We start from the raw sequence: 13707 nt of genomic DNA on the forward strand, positions 1-13707 counted from the left end.
ACGGCCTTATTTCTGAGAGATAAACACCAAATTCAACCATCTATTCAACTTATTAAGGAATTTTCGAAGGCTTCGGGGTTACACCTTAACATAGGAAAATGTGAAATCTTGACCTTATTTGATACAGATGAGGTAAGCATATCCAACATTCCAGTGAAAAAAACAGTTAAATATTTGGGCATTGATGTAACTAAAGATATGTTAACTAGACAACAACTAAACTTTCTTCCTAGAATCAAAAAGACAAAAAATATTATGAATATGTGGCTTCAACGTGATCTATCTATTTTTGGTAGAGTTCTCTTAACCAAGGCTGAAGGTATTTCAAGACTATCCAGTTACAGTAGGGAGCCGCTTGAGTGACATCACAACTGCACGAGTGACATCACAGTTGCGCAATTCACAGTTGGGCAAATGTGTAAGTGTGCGCTATCATGTGCCATTGGCTCATACTACATCACAGTGGCATCACTGATGACATCTCAACTCCCTGAGTGACATCACAGTTGGGCAATTGTGCGCCGCGCCATCATGACAGACACCACCGCCGCCCACTTCGTAGGGAACAGAGTGAACCACTTCGTAACTTGGCTTTGAAGAACCTGTGCTTTCTTAAGCTTTCTTAGCGTTAGCGTTTCAGCAGGATCTGAGCTTCTCTGCAGTCCTCACACATTCTCCCACACGTGTCCACTCCATGTCATCAGTGATGTCATTGGTGAGTGATATCAGTCATGTCACTCGAGCAACTGTGATGTCATCAGTGAGTGATGTCCATTGATGCTGCATTAATGTAATCGGTGAGTGATATCATCAGTGATCTCAATCGAAATTGTAATTAATCAGTGATGTCATAAGATTCAAGATTCAAGATTCAAGATTCAAGATTTTTATTGTCACTCCATGGTACAAGTACCACGTGTGAAATTCTTGTGCAGTGGACTCCGTTTACGACATAGTACAAATAGGCAACAAGCAATAAGTAATAGGCAATAAGAAATAGGCATCAATAAGCAATAAGACAGCAATAAGGCAATAAGAAATAGGCATCAATAAGCAATAAGACAAGTCGGTGGCTTATACGACAGTGGCATATTCATTGCACATAGGTGCACATGTCATGTGCATACGTTAGACGTGTTCAGACATTCCAAATTCGACGTTTTATACATACATGTGCAAATAGCATGTACCTTATTAAACATACACTTAAATTTACAATTAAACGTTAGGCACCTTATTAAACATACACTTAAATTTACAATTAAACGTTAGGCATCCGTAATAGTAGCAGCTGCAGTACGGTACGGTACGACTACTGCACTATTTTGTGCATATTAAGGAGTCTCGTGGCCTGCGGGAAGAAACTGTTCCTCAAGCGATTTGTGTGTGTTTTTGGAACCCTGTATCTCCTCCCTGAGGGTAGCAGGGAGAACAGGCTGTTGTGGGGATGGTTTGTGTCTTTGATGATCTTCAGGGACCTCCTGAGGCACCGCTGGTTGTACAGTTCGTGCAGTTCTGGCAGTTCACCTCCTGTTACGTGCTGGGCCGCGCGCCTCACCCTCCGTAGCGCTCTGCGGTCCATGGTGGTACAGTTCCCGTACCAGGCGGTGAAGCCGCCTGTCAGCAGGCTTTCAATGGTGCCTCTGTAGAAGTCCCCGAGGATTTCTTTCCTCAGCCCGAATTTCTTCAGGCGCCTGAGTCCGTGTAGTCGCTGTTGGGCCTTTTTGACAACAGTGGCGGTGTGGCCGGCCCAGGTCAGGTCCTGGTGGATGTTGACTCCCAGGTACTTGAAGCTGTCCACCCTTTCCACCACTGTGCCGTTGATGGTGATTGGGGGGTGTGCGCCCCCCCCTCTCCTGTAGTCTACAATGATCTCCTTGGTCTTGGAGACGTTCAGAGAGAGGTGGTTGTCCTGGCACCATTGTTCCAGGACCCCCACCTCCTCTCTGTAGGCCATCTCGTCGCCCCCCGAGATCAGCCCCACGACCGCTGTGTCGTCTGCAAACTTCACAATTGTGTTTGAAGTTTGAGTCGCCACGCAGTCGTGGGTGTAGAGGTCGTACCAGAAGGGGCTGGAGACGCACCCCTGGGGCGCTCCTATGCTAATGGTCAGTGGGGAGGAGGTGAGGTTGCCCACCCTCACCACCTGGCGGCGGTCTGTCAGGAAATCCAGGATCCAGTCGCACATTCCCGTGTTTAGTCCCAGATCCCTGAGTTTGCTTACCAGCCTGGAGGGTACTATGGTGTTGAATGCTGAGCTGTAGTCCACGAACAGCATTCTTACATAGGTGTCCTTCCCCTCCAGGTGAAGTGAGTGATGTCCAGTGATGTCATCAGTGATTGGTCCTCAAGAGAAGTGACGACATTGTTACCAACTATAAAGACTGCACAGGGAGGCCCAAAGTTTTGCGTGCTTATGTATAGACATTGTGACATCATCAGTCATGTCATAAATCCTTACCTGCAGAGGCTATAAGTAGGACTGGTAGGGTCATTGATGCCACATGTGGGCAACTCGAGTTCTGCTCTCAGTGAGTGAAAGTCCAACACAGTGAGTGAGCAGCTCACTGGCCAATTTGTCTCTACATGCTGTCAATTTACTGTAATTATACTGATCTAGCATTGTAAATTTTTTGTTTGTTCTGTTCTCTCTCTTATTGGCTTGCTCGATTGTGTCCACCCTGACAGACGTATTCTCGATGCGGCAAAACGCAACAACCAGACTGGTCACTTCCTGTGGGTGGGCTCTGACAGCTGGGGCTCCAAGATCTCCCCGGTTGTCCAGCAGGAGAAGGTGGCTGAGGGCGCCGTCACCATCCTGCCCAAGAGAGTGTCTGTGGACGGTAAGACAGGTGGCCTCATGGGCCCATAGTACCACACAGTGGTTGCATGCTCCCTCCAACGGGTATCCGCAATAGTTTAATAAAAGACAAACCTATTGGTGTATCAAAATACATAGGCTAAGCATCTATTTTAAATTATGCTTTCTTTTCTTCATCCCTGAAAACGGAATTTGTTCTTCTACATGGAAACCTCCAGCGTTTGATCGATACTTCAGGAGCCGATCTCTCTCCAACAACCGCAGGAACGTCTGGTTCGCTGAGTTCTGGGAGGAGAACTTCGGCTGCAAGCTGGGGATGCACGGCAAGCGGCCCGGCAGCCCCAAGAAGTGCACAGGTACCACCCACTGTTCCCCCCAGCACAGGTCAAGGTTCAGGGTTCAAAGTAGGGAGGGCACAATACCACTTTTTCATGTCCGATACCGATACCACAACCTTGAGTATCTACCGATACCGATACCAAGCCGATCCAATCTTTTTCCCTCGCTTATAGTATGCTGTTAATAATACATTTATCGGGATGTACTTTGATTAACCCAGCCATCTAAACAAACATCATGTTCAAACTGTGGAACAAATATTTTACTCCCTAAAGGAAAAAATTGGCTATATTCACCTTATGTAGCCACGCCCATTTGACCCGGTTGTGTGGCCGTATCAAAACTTCCGGCTAAAAATAAAATAAAATAAAATGGCTGGCTGCTCCAATATCATCTAACTCTGAATTAACTAATAATTTAGCCAATTGTATGTAACATATCAAATAAAAGCAAACGGCAATGTCTAAGAATGCAACGCCATGTAACTGGCTCGTTAAGTCTCGCATTCCAGGGAATTACGTTAACATCTGCGGGTCTTATTGACGTTAGTGGCTCGAGCGCAACTCGGAGGAGAGAAAACTATCTGAAGCTTTCTTTGCAGGTATGTTTTACAAGAAAGTGCTCGTCATTGTCAACAATAACGTTATCTGACCTGGCTAACAGTGGATACTCGCTTGCTTGCTGTGTACCGGCTCAAAGTAGTAGGCTACGTTCTTTATTTTACCCCCTTCACTGTCCGCTCCAAAAACAACTCTCTTATTTTGCGCCGTGACCGCCGGAAGTGTTAAAAGGACCCGGAAGAATTTGGCCCATTGTAAGGTCTGAACATAAGGTGAATAGCCCCGAACATAGACTCAGTAATGCACTACTGCTGCTTCTTGTTAAGCTTTCACACACACACACACACACACACACGTGCGCGCGCACACTCAACAGCTCTACCAAGAAGGCACTGCCGCTAGTCAGCCAGTATCAACAGCTCTACCAAGAAGGCACTGCCGCTAGTCAGCCAGTATCAACAGCTCTACCAAGAAGGCACTGCCGCTAGTCAGCCAGTATCAACAGCTCTACCAAGAAGGCACTGCCGCTAGTCAGCCAGCATCAACAGCTCTACCAAGAAGGCACTGCCGCTAGTCAGCCAGTATCAACAGCTCTACCAAGAAGGCACTGCCGCTAGTCAGCCAGTATCAACAGCTCTACCAAGAAGGCACTGTCGCTAGTCATCCAGTATCAACAGCTCTACCAAGAAGGCACTGCCGCTAATCAGCCAGCATCAACAGCTCTACCAAGAAGGCACTGCCGCTTGTCAGCCAGCATCAACAGCTCTACCAAGAAGGCACTGCCGCTTGTCAGCCAGTATCAACAGCTCTACCAAGAAGGCACTGCCGCTAATCAGCCAGCATCAACAGCTTGACAAAGACTGTGGCAGACTTGTTGCGCTCAGCGCCAGGGGAACAGCTTCATAAGAGTGCGCCCATGGCCGAAATCCAGTTCAAATGATGAATAAACAAAGATGGAGAGGCTTTTCTTTCCAAATCAAGTCCCCAATTAACTGAATGAGGAATTGGCATCGACCGCACCTCCGCTGCTGCTCACAACACAGAACTGGAACAGTGATAACCAGGGACTACGATATACAGATACAGGGAAAGTGATACGACAGTGATAGCCAGGGAGTTACTGCATTACTTTCTCCATCACTGGCACAGCACTGGAGAAATGTCTGGCTATGTCAGCCTACTGCGTTGCCAGAACGGGATTATAGGTAGGCAAATAAAAAGTATGCAGTTTAGCTGGTTGTTGCCTCCTCCTGTAAGGTTAATTATTGTTCCAATAAAGTGGATTTGGTTATAAAAGGAGCTAGCTATAGCTAGCATACCTCATAGGGAGGTGACCTGACATCAGAGGGACAGCGGCAGAATTGCCAAGACTCTTTCAAGAAAAGCTGTTGACTGCTCAGAAAGTCTAGAAGATAAGGCCTACTTACACTTTGCATATGAATATATTGGCGACAGCCCCCATGCAGTTCTTAGTGAACAGGGCGCACAACGCTCTGTGATCATGGGACCTCTTCAGATTAGCCAAGCAAGCACCAATCAGCTTCAGCCATCCCAATTTGTATTGCCTAATGCTTTGGGAATCAGCACATTAACTCATTCACCGCCAATGACGTCTTTGACGTGTTATCAGAAATAGCCCTCCCCGCCAATGACGTGTTTGACGTGTTTTTGTTTTTATTACTGCAGGGCGTAGTTTAAACACTTCCCCAGCCTGTCACATGGTATCAGGTCCCTATCATCTAAGACAACACGTGAACAAACACATACCGCAGCTGTTGTTTTGAAATTGAGCAAGAGGAAAAGCAGAAAACTGGTAACGCTTCCTTGTGCAGACAGGAGAAACGCCATTGAAACGCGCCTCGGCGCGCTGCACGAGCTGGAGTCGCCTTCCTCTGTGCCAGCCGGGAGAAAGTAATCAAGAGATGTGTTTGATCATCGGAGGAATGAGGAAATGATCGATCAGTTTGCGAGGGCGGTGAGGACGTGTTGAATAGCCGAGGGGAAAACGGGAACGATCAGATAGCAGGGAAGATATGACAGGGAGACATGGACGAGGACGGGTGCAAAATAAACACACAACAGCAAGGCACAAGGCAGAAGCGGCATTCACAGCAGCCCGCTGTCCTTTCTCAAGAGCTATTCAGTTCATGAAATCGCTGGGCTGCGTGCCCTCCAGTGTTGCTCCTGGCCAATCCCAGCGCCACAGGGCGTGGTTATTGCTTATCCTATGTGGGGTTAGAAATCTAAAAGGGGGATCGGGGATCGTGTGTGTGTGTGTGTGTGTGTGTGTGTGTGTGTGTGTGTGTGTGTGTGTGTGTGTGTCTGTCTGTCTGTCTGTCTGTCTGTCTGTCTGTCGGTGTGTCTGTCTGTCTGTCTGTCTGTCTGTCTGCACACTCACACCGAGTAAACTGTATTGTTGAATGTAAAAAAAAAGCACTTCATGTGTATATATATATATATATATTTTTTTTTTTTGTCATTTGTGTCCTAACGAATAATATTTACATGTCTGATGTCAATACAGTTCAAAATAAAAGAATTGAGAGTGAGTTCTTCCTGAGATTGTGCCCTTTTACAAAAATTGCCTTTTCTCCTGTTTATTTTCTCAGGGAGAACTTTTGGGGGAAAACAGGGTGTATATAAATGGCTATAAGTAGAGTACAGAACATGCTAAAAGCTCACTTTTTTTTTCCTGGTGAACCCAGAGACGTACATCTTCATTTTGAGGTATTGCAAATCACTCTGGTGCTAATAGATAATTTACTGTGGGTCTTGAAAGATGACCAACAATTATGAAAATCTTTGGCCTGTGCTAAATATTGGCAGTCCTAAACTGGCGGTGAATGAGTTAATTAGGTAGGTAGGTAGGTAGGTAGAACATTTTAATGTCCTCCGAGACAATTTGTTGTAGTGCATATTGCTGATGACTAGCTATATTCCAATAATAATAATAATAATAATCATAATAATAATAAAATCATGATAAAAAATAACCAACCGACAATACTTCACATTCCCTTAATCCAGATTACCACATCTCACATCTTATTTAATTCAGTGACAAAAAAAACTGCAGCTGCAGCTCCAGCGGCTGCCTTTTGTGCAACTTGCGGCTGCTCCCATTGCTTTTAATGAGGAAAGGAGCTGAGAAAAACAACGCTATGGACAACCAGCCTCATGTCTGTCGAACAGCTGTGCAGCTGTGAGGCACCTTGAGCATTACCTTTTTCCGTTTCCTCGCGATGACTTTCCCAGCCTACATGTATCTGGGTCACAAGCCCACTCCTCTAACCTCTAGCCTATCATTTTGGCCTGTGAAGCAAAATCACATCTTATAAGTTGAGGCACTTGTCCTGCGGTCCACCCTTTAGTTTGGCAGACTGTAGAACCGTGATGTGATTAAATTCATACTGACTCGGTGTTTCTGCGGAGGCCTGAGGCAATTTGGGTTCCGAAATAGGAAATAAATAAGATTTCATTTGAGTTTGGATACTGTCGGCTAGGCGGTGCCTCTCCACTGTCAGCGTAGGTGGAGAGGAGTGGCATGTTGTCGTATTGCAGAGCTATGCTTTACAGCACGGTTGTAGATAAACAGTATAGCCCCATTTGGATGTATTAGTGTGAGTGTGTGTGTGTGCGTGTGCGTGCGTGTGTGTGTGTGCGTGCGTGCATGCGTGTGTGTGCGTGCGTGTGTGTGTGCATCAGTGCAGAAACTTTCCTCATTTATTTGAATGTATGCATGGAGGCGTGCATCTGTTTGTGAGCTATAATAATAACTGTCATCCACGAGGCGCCTCTCATACATCAGCAAGGGTCGTTTTTCACATTTCTTGCGTCCTCTTCTCTTGCATGTGGTTATGTATGCCTTTATTAAAGCGGGCTGGCCATGTTTGCTGCCTTCCCCTAGTCTTCAGCATTATGTCTGTCTGGGAGAATATAGGCAGACGTCTGTGGTTTGCCTACCCAAAGCATCAATCATTGTTCTGACGGGCCTCTTGACGTAATGAGAGTAATTACGTGGCTGTTGTTGCAGCAGCGCCTCCCTCTCCTCTCCTCTTCCCCTCCCTCTTCCCGTCCCCTCTCTCTCTTTCTCTCTTTTTGGGGCCGTTGTGCAGAATGCACGGCAGGGCCCTTACATTCCACTCTGTCGCCCAGACCATTTTAGCACGGATTCAGGCAATGTAATGTCTTTCCGCTTTCCAGTCCGGTAGGTGGCGGTAATGCACCTCTGGCTAATATTGTGGCTAGCTCGTTCAGAGAGTTCCACAAGAGCCGTCGTCGGACATTTCACCGTCTGGTGCCTCTCTCGATCCGACTAGGAATTTATTGATTCGATTTTTGAGGAGTTGACATGTATCGTCTTTTTTGTCCTAATGTAAAGCAGCTGTGAATGTGACAGCATTCGGTTGCGGCTGCTCCTGTCCTATTCCAACAACTCAACTTGTTGAGAAGAAGAATGCAAAGAGTCGCATTTGGAAATATCAGTCCCCAAAGTCCCATCTTCCAAACCAAACTGGGTAGCACATCCAATCTCGCCAAGCAGCTGAAAGACAGGCACCCAGACCTGTTCAAATAATTCAAGGTGGGTTACTTCTTTCAAACGGTGTAAAATAACACGTTTAACAACATATCAAACAGACCTTATCCTGTCACATTCGTTTTTGAGATAGCTGGCAATGCATTGTGTAATTGTGTAACCAAAAAACGTTTGCGCTCACGTTAACGTGTTTTGTAATGGAATCATTATGGGACCCGGCTAATACCTGGTACAGCGTTAGCTAGCATAGTGTAACACGTGTGCATGCAATGTTTGTAATGGAAACATTATGGGACACGGCTAATAGCCGGACTTAGCCATAGTTCAACATGGCATCAAAATAAATACAAGCTTCTTTCGGGTGAAACATGTCCGTGAATTAAAACTAGCTACATAAAATTGCTTGCACTCTACATGTGTGTATGTGCAGTTGTCTTTATCATCTCTTTATTTTAGTAAATCTCACTGACGTTACTTTCCATTTAACAGTATGCGAGAGATGAAGATGAAGAGGAAGGCACAAGTCGCGGAGCCCAAAAGACCACCCAGCAGACAATTCCTGATGTTTTTGAAAAGCAGAGGAAATATGACTCGCATGAAGCAAGAAAGTGTGATAGGGCATTGGCAGAATTCCTATGCATCGATCAAATACCAATATACACCGTTGAAAAAAAAGGATTCCAGCAATTCTGTGAAATAAATTAAATTATAATATTTAATATAATAATAAAATTAAATACTTGAGGGCTACATGCCACTGGTGTTGCACTGTCTGTACTCACTGCCATACAGAGTTGAATGTAAGAAGAAGTAAGCAGAAGCACATTGTTTTGTTTTAAAGTTGAAGGCTACATGCCATTTGTTCATTGAAAATGGTTGCATACTTTAATAAAGGAGAATATGTTCAAGAAATATCAGTCTGTTTTTTTTACCGTGGTACCGAAATTGGTACAACGGCCCTATGCCAGGTTTCGACCTGGCCTTGTTTTGTTCTGCTCCTTATCTGTGACAAGGACCCTTTAAAGAAGAACACCACTCACGTCACACCGTTCAAATTTTGCATTGGGGCCAGACATTGGGGCCAGTTCTATTGAAGTGAATTTCTTTAATCTGGTGGAAGCATTTTTCAATCAAAGGTGAAACAACACAGATAATGGTTTATAGTGGGACTGACCCTTCAACAGAACTGGCCCCAATGCAAAATTGTAATGCTGTGATGTGAGTGCTGTCTTATCCTTCTTTTTTATGGTCCTTCATCTGTGAGAGGATGCCCAGGACGGTCCACTGCTGATAGATTCATCTGTCAACAACACGTCTGATTAGCTCAATGCCTTTTTTTAAGAGGAGGGAAGCCGACATGACAGAAACCCTCATCACATCTTGTCAGAGTGGGATAAGAAACAGCAGAGATGGAGCGGAGGTGTTGGGATTGAGCAGAGCTGCTCACATCATGCTTTCCCTGGTCAGCCGGTTTGGTCCTCATACTCCTATAAAGGTCTCTTTCAGCCGGTTTGGTCCTCATTCTCCTATAAAGGTCTCTTTCAGCCGGTTTGGTCCTCATACTCCTATAAAGGTCTCTTTTAGCCGGTTTGGTCCTCATTCTCCTATAAAGGCCTCTTTCAGCTGGTTTGGTCCTCATTCTCCTATAAAGGTCTCTTTCAGCCGGTTTGGTCCTCATACTCCTATAAAGGTCTCTTTTAGCCGGTTTGGTCCTCATTCTCCTATAAAGGCCTCTTTTAGCTGGTTTGGTCCTCATTCTCCTATAAAGGTCTCTTTCAGCTGGTTTGGTCCTCATTCTCCTATAAAGGCCTCTTTCAGCTGGTTTGGTCCTCATTCTCCTATAAAGGCCTCTTTCAGCTGGTTTGGTCCTCATTCTCCTATAAAGGTCTCTTTTAGCCGGTTTGGTCCTCATTCTCCTATAAAGGCCTCTTTCAGCCGGTTTGGTCCTCATTCTCCTATAAAGGTCTCTTTCAGCCGGTTTGGTCCTCATTCTCCTATAAAGGTCTCTTTCAGCCGGTTTGGTCCTCATACTCCTATAAAGGTCTCTTTTAGCCGGTTTGGTCCTCATTCTCCTATAAAGGCCTCTTTCAGCTGGTTTGGTCCTCATTCTCCTATAAAGGCCTCTTTCAGCTGGTTTGGTCCTCATACTCCTATAAAGGTCTCTTTTAGCCGGTTTGGTCCTCATTCTCCTATAAAGGCCTCTTTCAGCTGGTTTGGTCCTCATTCTCCTATAAAGGCCTCTTTTAGCCGGTTTGGTCCTCATTCTCCTATAAAGGCCTCTTTTAGCCGGTTTGGTCCTCATTCTCCTATAAAGGCCTCTTTCAGCCGGTTTGGTCCTCATACTCCTATAAAGGCCTCTTTCAGCTGGTTTGGTCCTCATTCTCCTATAAAGGCCTCTTTTAGCCGGTTTGGTCCTCATTCTCCTATAAAGGCCTCTTTCAGCCGGTTTGGTCCTCATACTCCTATAAAGGCCTCTTTCAGCCGGTTTGGTCCTCATACTCCTATAAAGGCCTCTTTTAGCCGGTTTGGTCCTCATTCTCCTATAAAGGCCTCTTTTAGCCGGTTTGGTCCTCATTCTCCTATAAAGGCCTCTTTCAGCTGGTTTGGTCCTCATTCTCCTATAAAGGCCTCTTTCAGCTGGTTTGGTCCTCATTCTCCTATAAAGGTCTCTTTTAGCCGGTTTGGTCCTCATTCTCCTATAAAGGCCTCTTTCAGCCGGTTTGGTCCTCATTCTCCTATAAAGGCCTCTTTCAGCTGGTTTGGTCCTCATTCTCCTATAAAGGCCTCTTTCAGCTGGTTTGGTCCTCATTCTCCTATAAACGCCTCTTTCAGCTGGTTTGGTCCTCATTCTCCTATAAAGGCCTCTTTTAGCCGGTTTGGTCCTCATTCTCCTATAAAGGTCTCTTTTAGCCGGTTTGGTCCTCATTCTCCTATAAAGGCCTCTTTCAGCTGGTTTGGTCCTCATTCTCCTATAAAGGTCTCTTTCAGCCGGTTTGGTCCTCATACTCCTATAAAGGTCTCTTTTAGCCGGTTTGGTCCTCATTCTCCTATAAAGGCCTCTTTTAGCCGGTTTGGTCCTCATTCTCCTATAAAGGCCTCTTTCAGCTGGTTTGGTCCTCATTCTCCTATAAAGGCCTCTTTCAGCTGGTTTGGTCCTCATTCTCCTATAAAGGTCTCTTTTAGCCGGTTTGGTCCTCATTCTCCTATAAAGGCCTCTTTCAGCCGGTTTGGTCCTCATTCTCCTATAAAGGCCTCTTTCAGCTGGTTTGGTCCTCATTCTCCTATAAAGGCCTCTTTCAGCTGGTTTGGTCCTCATTCTCCTATAAACGCCTCTTTCAGCTGGTTTGGTCCTCATTCTCCTATAAAGGCCTCTTTCAGCTGGTTTGGTCCTCATTCTCCTATAAAGGCCTCTTTCAGCTGGTTTGGTCCTCATTCTCCTATAAAGGTCTCTTTCAGCCGGTTTGGTCCTCATTCTCCTATAAAGGCCTCTTTCAGCTGGTTTGGTCCTCATTCTCCTCTAACGCCTCTTTCAGCTGGTCTGGTCCTCATTCTCCTATAAAGGCCTCTTTCAGCTGGTTTGGTCCTCATTCTCCTATAAAGGCCTCTTTCAGCTGGTTTGGTCCTCGTACTGAGCTGAGTAGAGCGTTCTGATAGCAGTTTGCTGCTGCGTATGTTTTACCTGAGCTGAGTAGACCGTTCTGATAGCAGTTCGCTGCTACGTGTTTTACCTGAGCTGAGTAGACCGTTCTGATAGCAGTTCGCTGCTGTCAGAACGCATTTGGGCTGTTGTGGCTCAGCCAGCAGCGAGAGGCTTGGGCTGATTGTGTTAGAGACTCCAGATTGAGTTTAGGGTGGAGGAGAGGAGCGAGAGGCGCTGGCCTAGCCTGTCCTGTCTGCACAGCAATCACACAAGCTGACAAACCGCCCAGTCAGCACCACCACAGGTCATCGTCCACCTGTGCACGTGTGTGTATGTGTGTGTGTGTGTGTGTGTGCAGGTGTGTGTGTGTGTGTGTGCGTGTGCGTGTGTAGCTGCAGAGAGAGTTTTGTGCCTTTGCAATATCACACAGTATACCCATCCTTCTTTCAAACCTATAAAGACAGCTGTGAGGTAAAAGTGCTGACAGGGTGTGTGTGTGTGTGTGTGTGTGTGTGTGTGCGCGTGTGTGTGTGTGTGTGTGTGTGTGTGTGTGTGTGTGTGCGTGTGCATGCATGCACGCACGCTGTACATATGTGTGTGTGTTTGTGTGTGTGCGTACGTACTGTACGTGTGCATAGTGTATATTTGTGTTGCACTGCAGGGCTCGTGTTCTGCTGCCCAGGTAACTGGCTCTCACTCCCAAATTGTCCAATACTGACATGTGCTCAGGACCCCTTGGCCTCCCTTGTTAACTCTCATAATTTTTCAATGCCATGAGACCGTCGCCAAACGTTCCTCTGGCGCAAATTGAATTACATCCCAAAGGTTGCTTTATGGTTAAATTTAGGCAGGTTAAATACATCAATTTAAACTTTTGGTAACATGTATGCAAAAAAACAAGTTGGGTTAAGGTTAGGGTTAAGGAGGTTATGCTAAAGTTTAGTCAAATAAAACAACTTATGGTTATAGTTAGGCAACTAAAACAACCTTGTTAGGGTTAGAGAAATTGTTTGGTCTTGGTTAAATAAGAAAAACTGTTAGAAATGTAAATGTGTCTTACGGTTGAAATGTACTTTGAAAATGCTGGGGATCAAACCCCGATCGTGGGCATCGAAGGCAAATGTATATAACCATCAACCACCCCGACCACAACGCCCTTATTCACCACTGTTTTAGTTCATTGACACACTCCCGTGGTGTGGATTTCAGACTTTGTGAGAGTTCCCTAGAAGTCTATTGGACTATCCTGCATGTTGTGAGAGTTCTCTAGAAGTCTATTGGACTATCCTGCGTGTTGTGAGAGTTCTATAGAAGTCTATTGGACTATCCTGCATGTTGTGAGAGTTCTATAGAAGTCTATTGGACTATCCTGCACGTTATGAGAGTTCTATAGAAGTCTATTGGACTACCCTGCATGTTGTGAGAGTTCTATAGAAGTCTATTGGACTATCCTGCACGTTGTGAGAGTTCTATATAAGTCTATTGGACTATCCTGCACGTTGTGAGAGTTCTATAGAAGTCTATTGGACTACCCTGCATGTTGTGAGAGTTCTATAGAAGTCTATTGGACTATCCTGCACGTTGTGAGAGTTCTATAGAAGTCTATTGGACTATCCTGCACGTTGTGAGAGTTCTATAGAAGTCTATTGGACTACCCTGCATGTTGTGGGAATTCTATAGAAGTCTATTGGACTATCCTGCATGTTGTGAGAGTTCTCTAGAAGTCTATTGGACTACCTGCATGTTGTTGGCATTCTATAGAAGTCTATTGGACTACCCTGACTACCAGTATTTGAGGAGTTGGCGAGTG

The 13707-nt window shown here is 45.5% G+C and overlaps 1 protein-coding gene across 1 annotated transcript in view; it reads left to right on the top strand.

The window, feature by feature from the left end:
- Positions 1-13707, top strand: part of LOC310792978 (metabotropic glutamate receptor 8-like) — a gene marked incomplete at both ends in the record, with an annotated part of 160115 nt that overhangs the window by 80132 nt on the left and 66276 nt on the right. Inside the window, 2 exons of the mRNA XM_083654735.1 lie at positions 2689-2843; positions 3040-3177. Of these exons, the coding sequence (XP_083510861.1) occupies positions 2689-2843; positions 3040-3177 (293 nt within the window). The remainder of the gene's footprint in view (positions 1-2688; positions 2844-3039; positions 3178-13707) is intronic.

The sequence above is a fragment of the Poromitra crassiceps genome, assembly GCF_964638095.1.
Source record: "Poromitra crassiceps genome assembly, chromosome: 18".
In the NCBI taxonomy this organism is placed as follows: Eukaryota; Metazoa; Chordata; class Actinopteri; order Beryciformes; family Melamphaidae; genus Poromitra; species Poromitra crassiceps.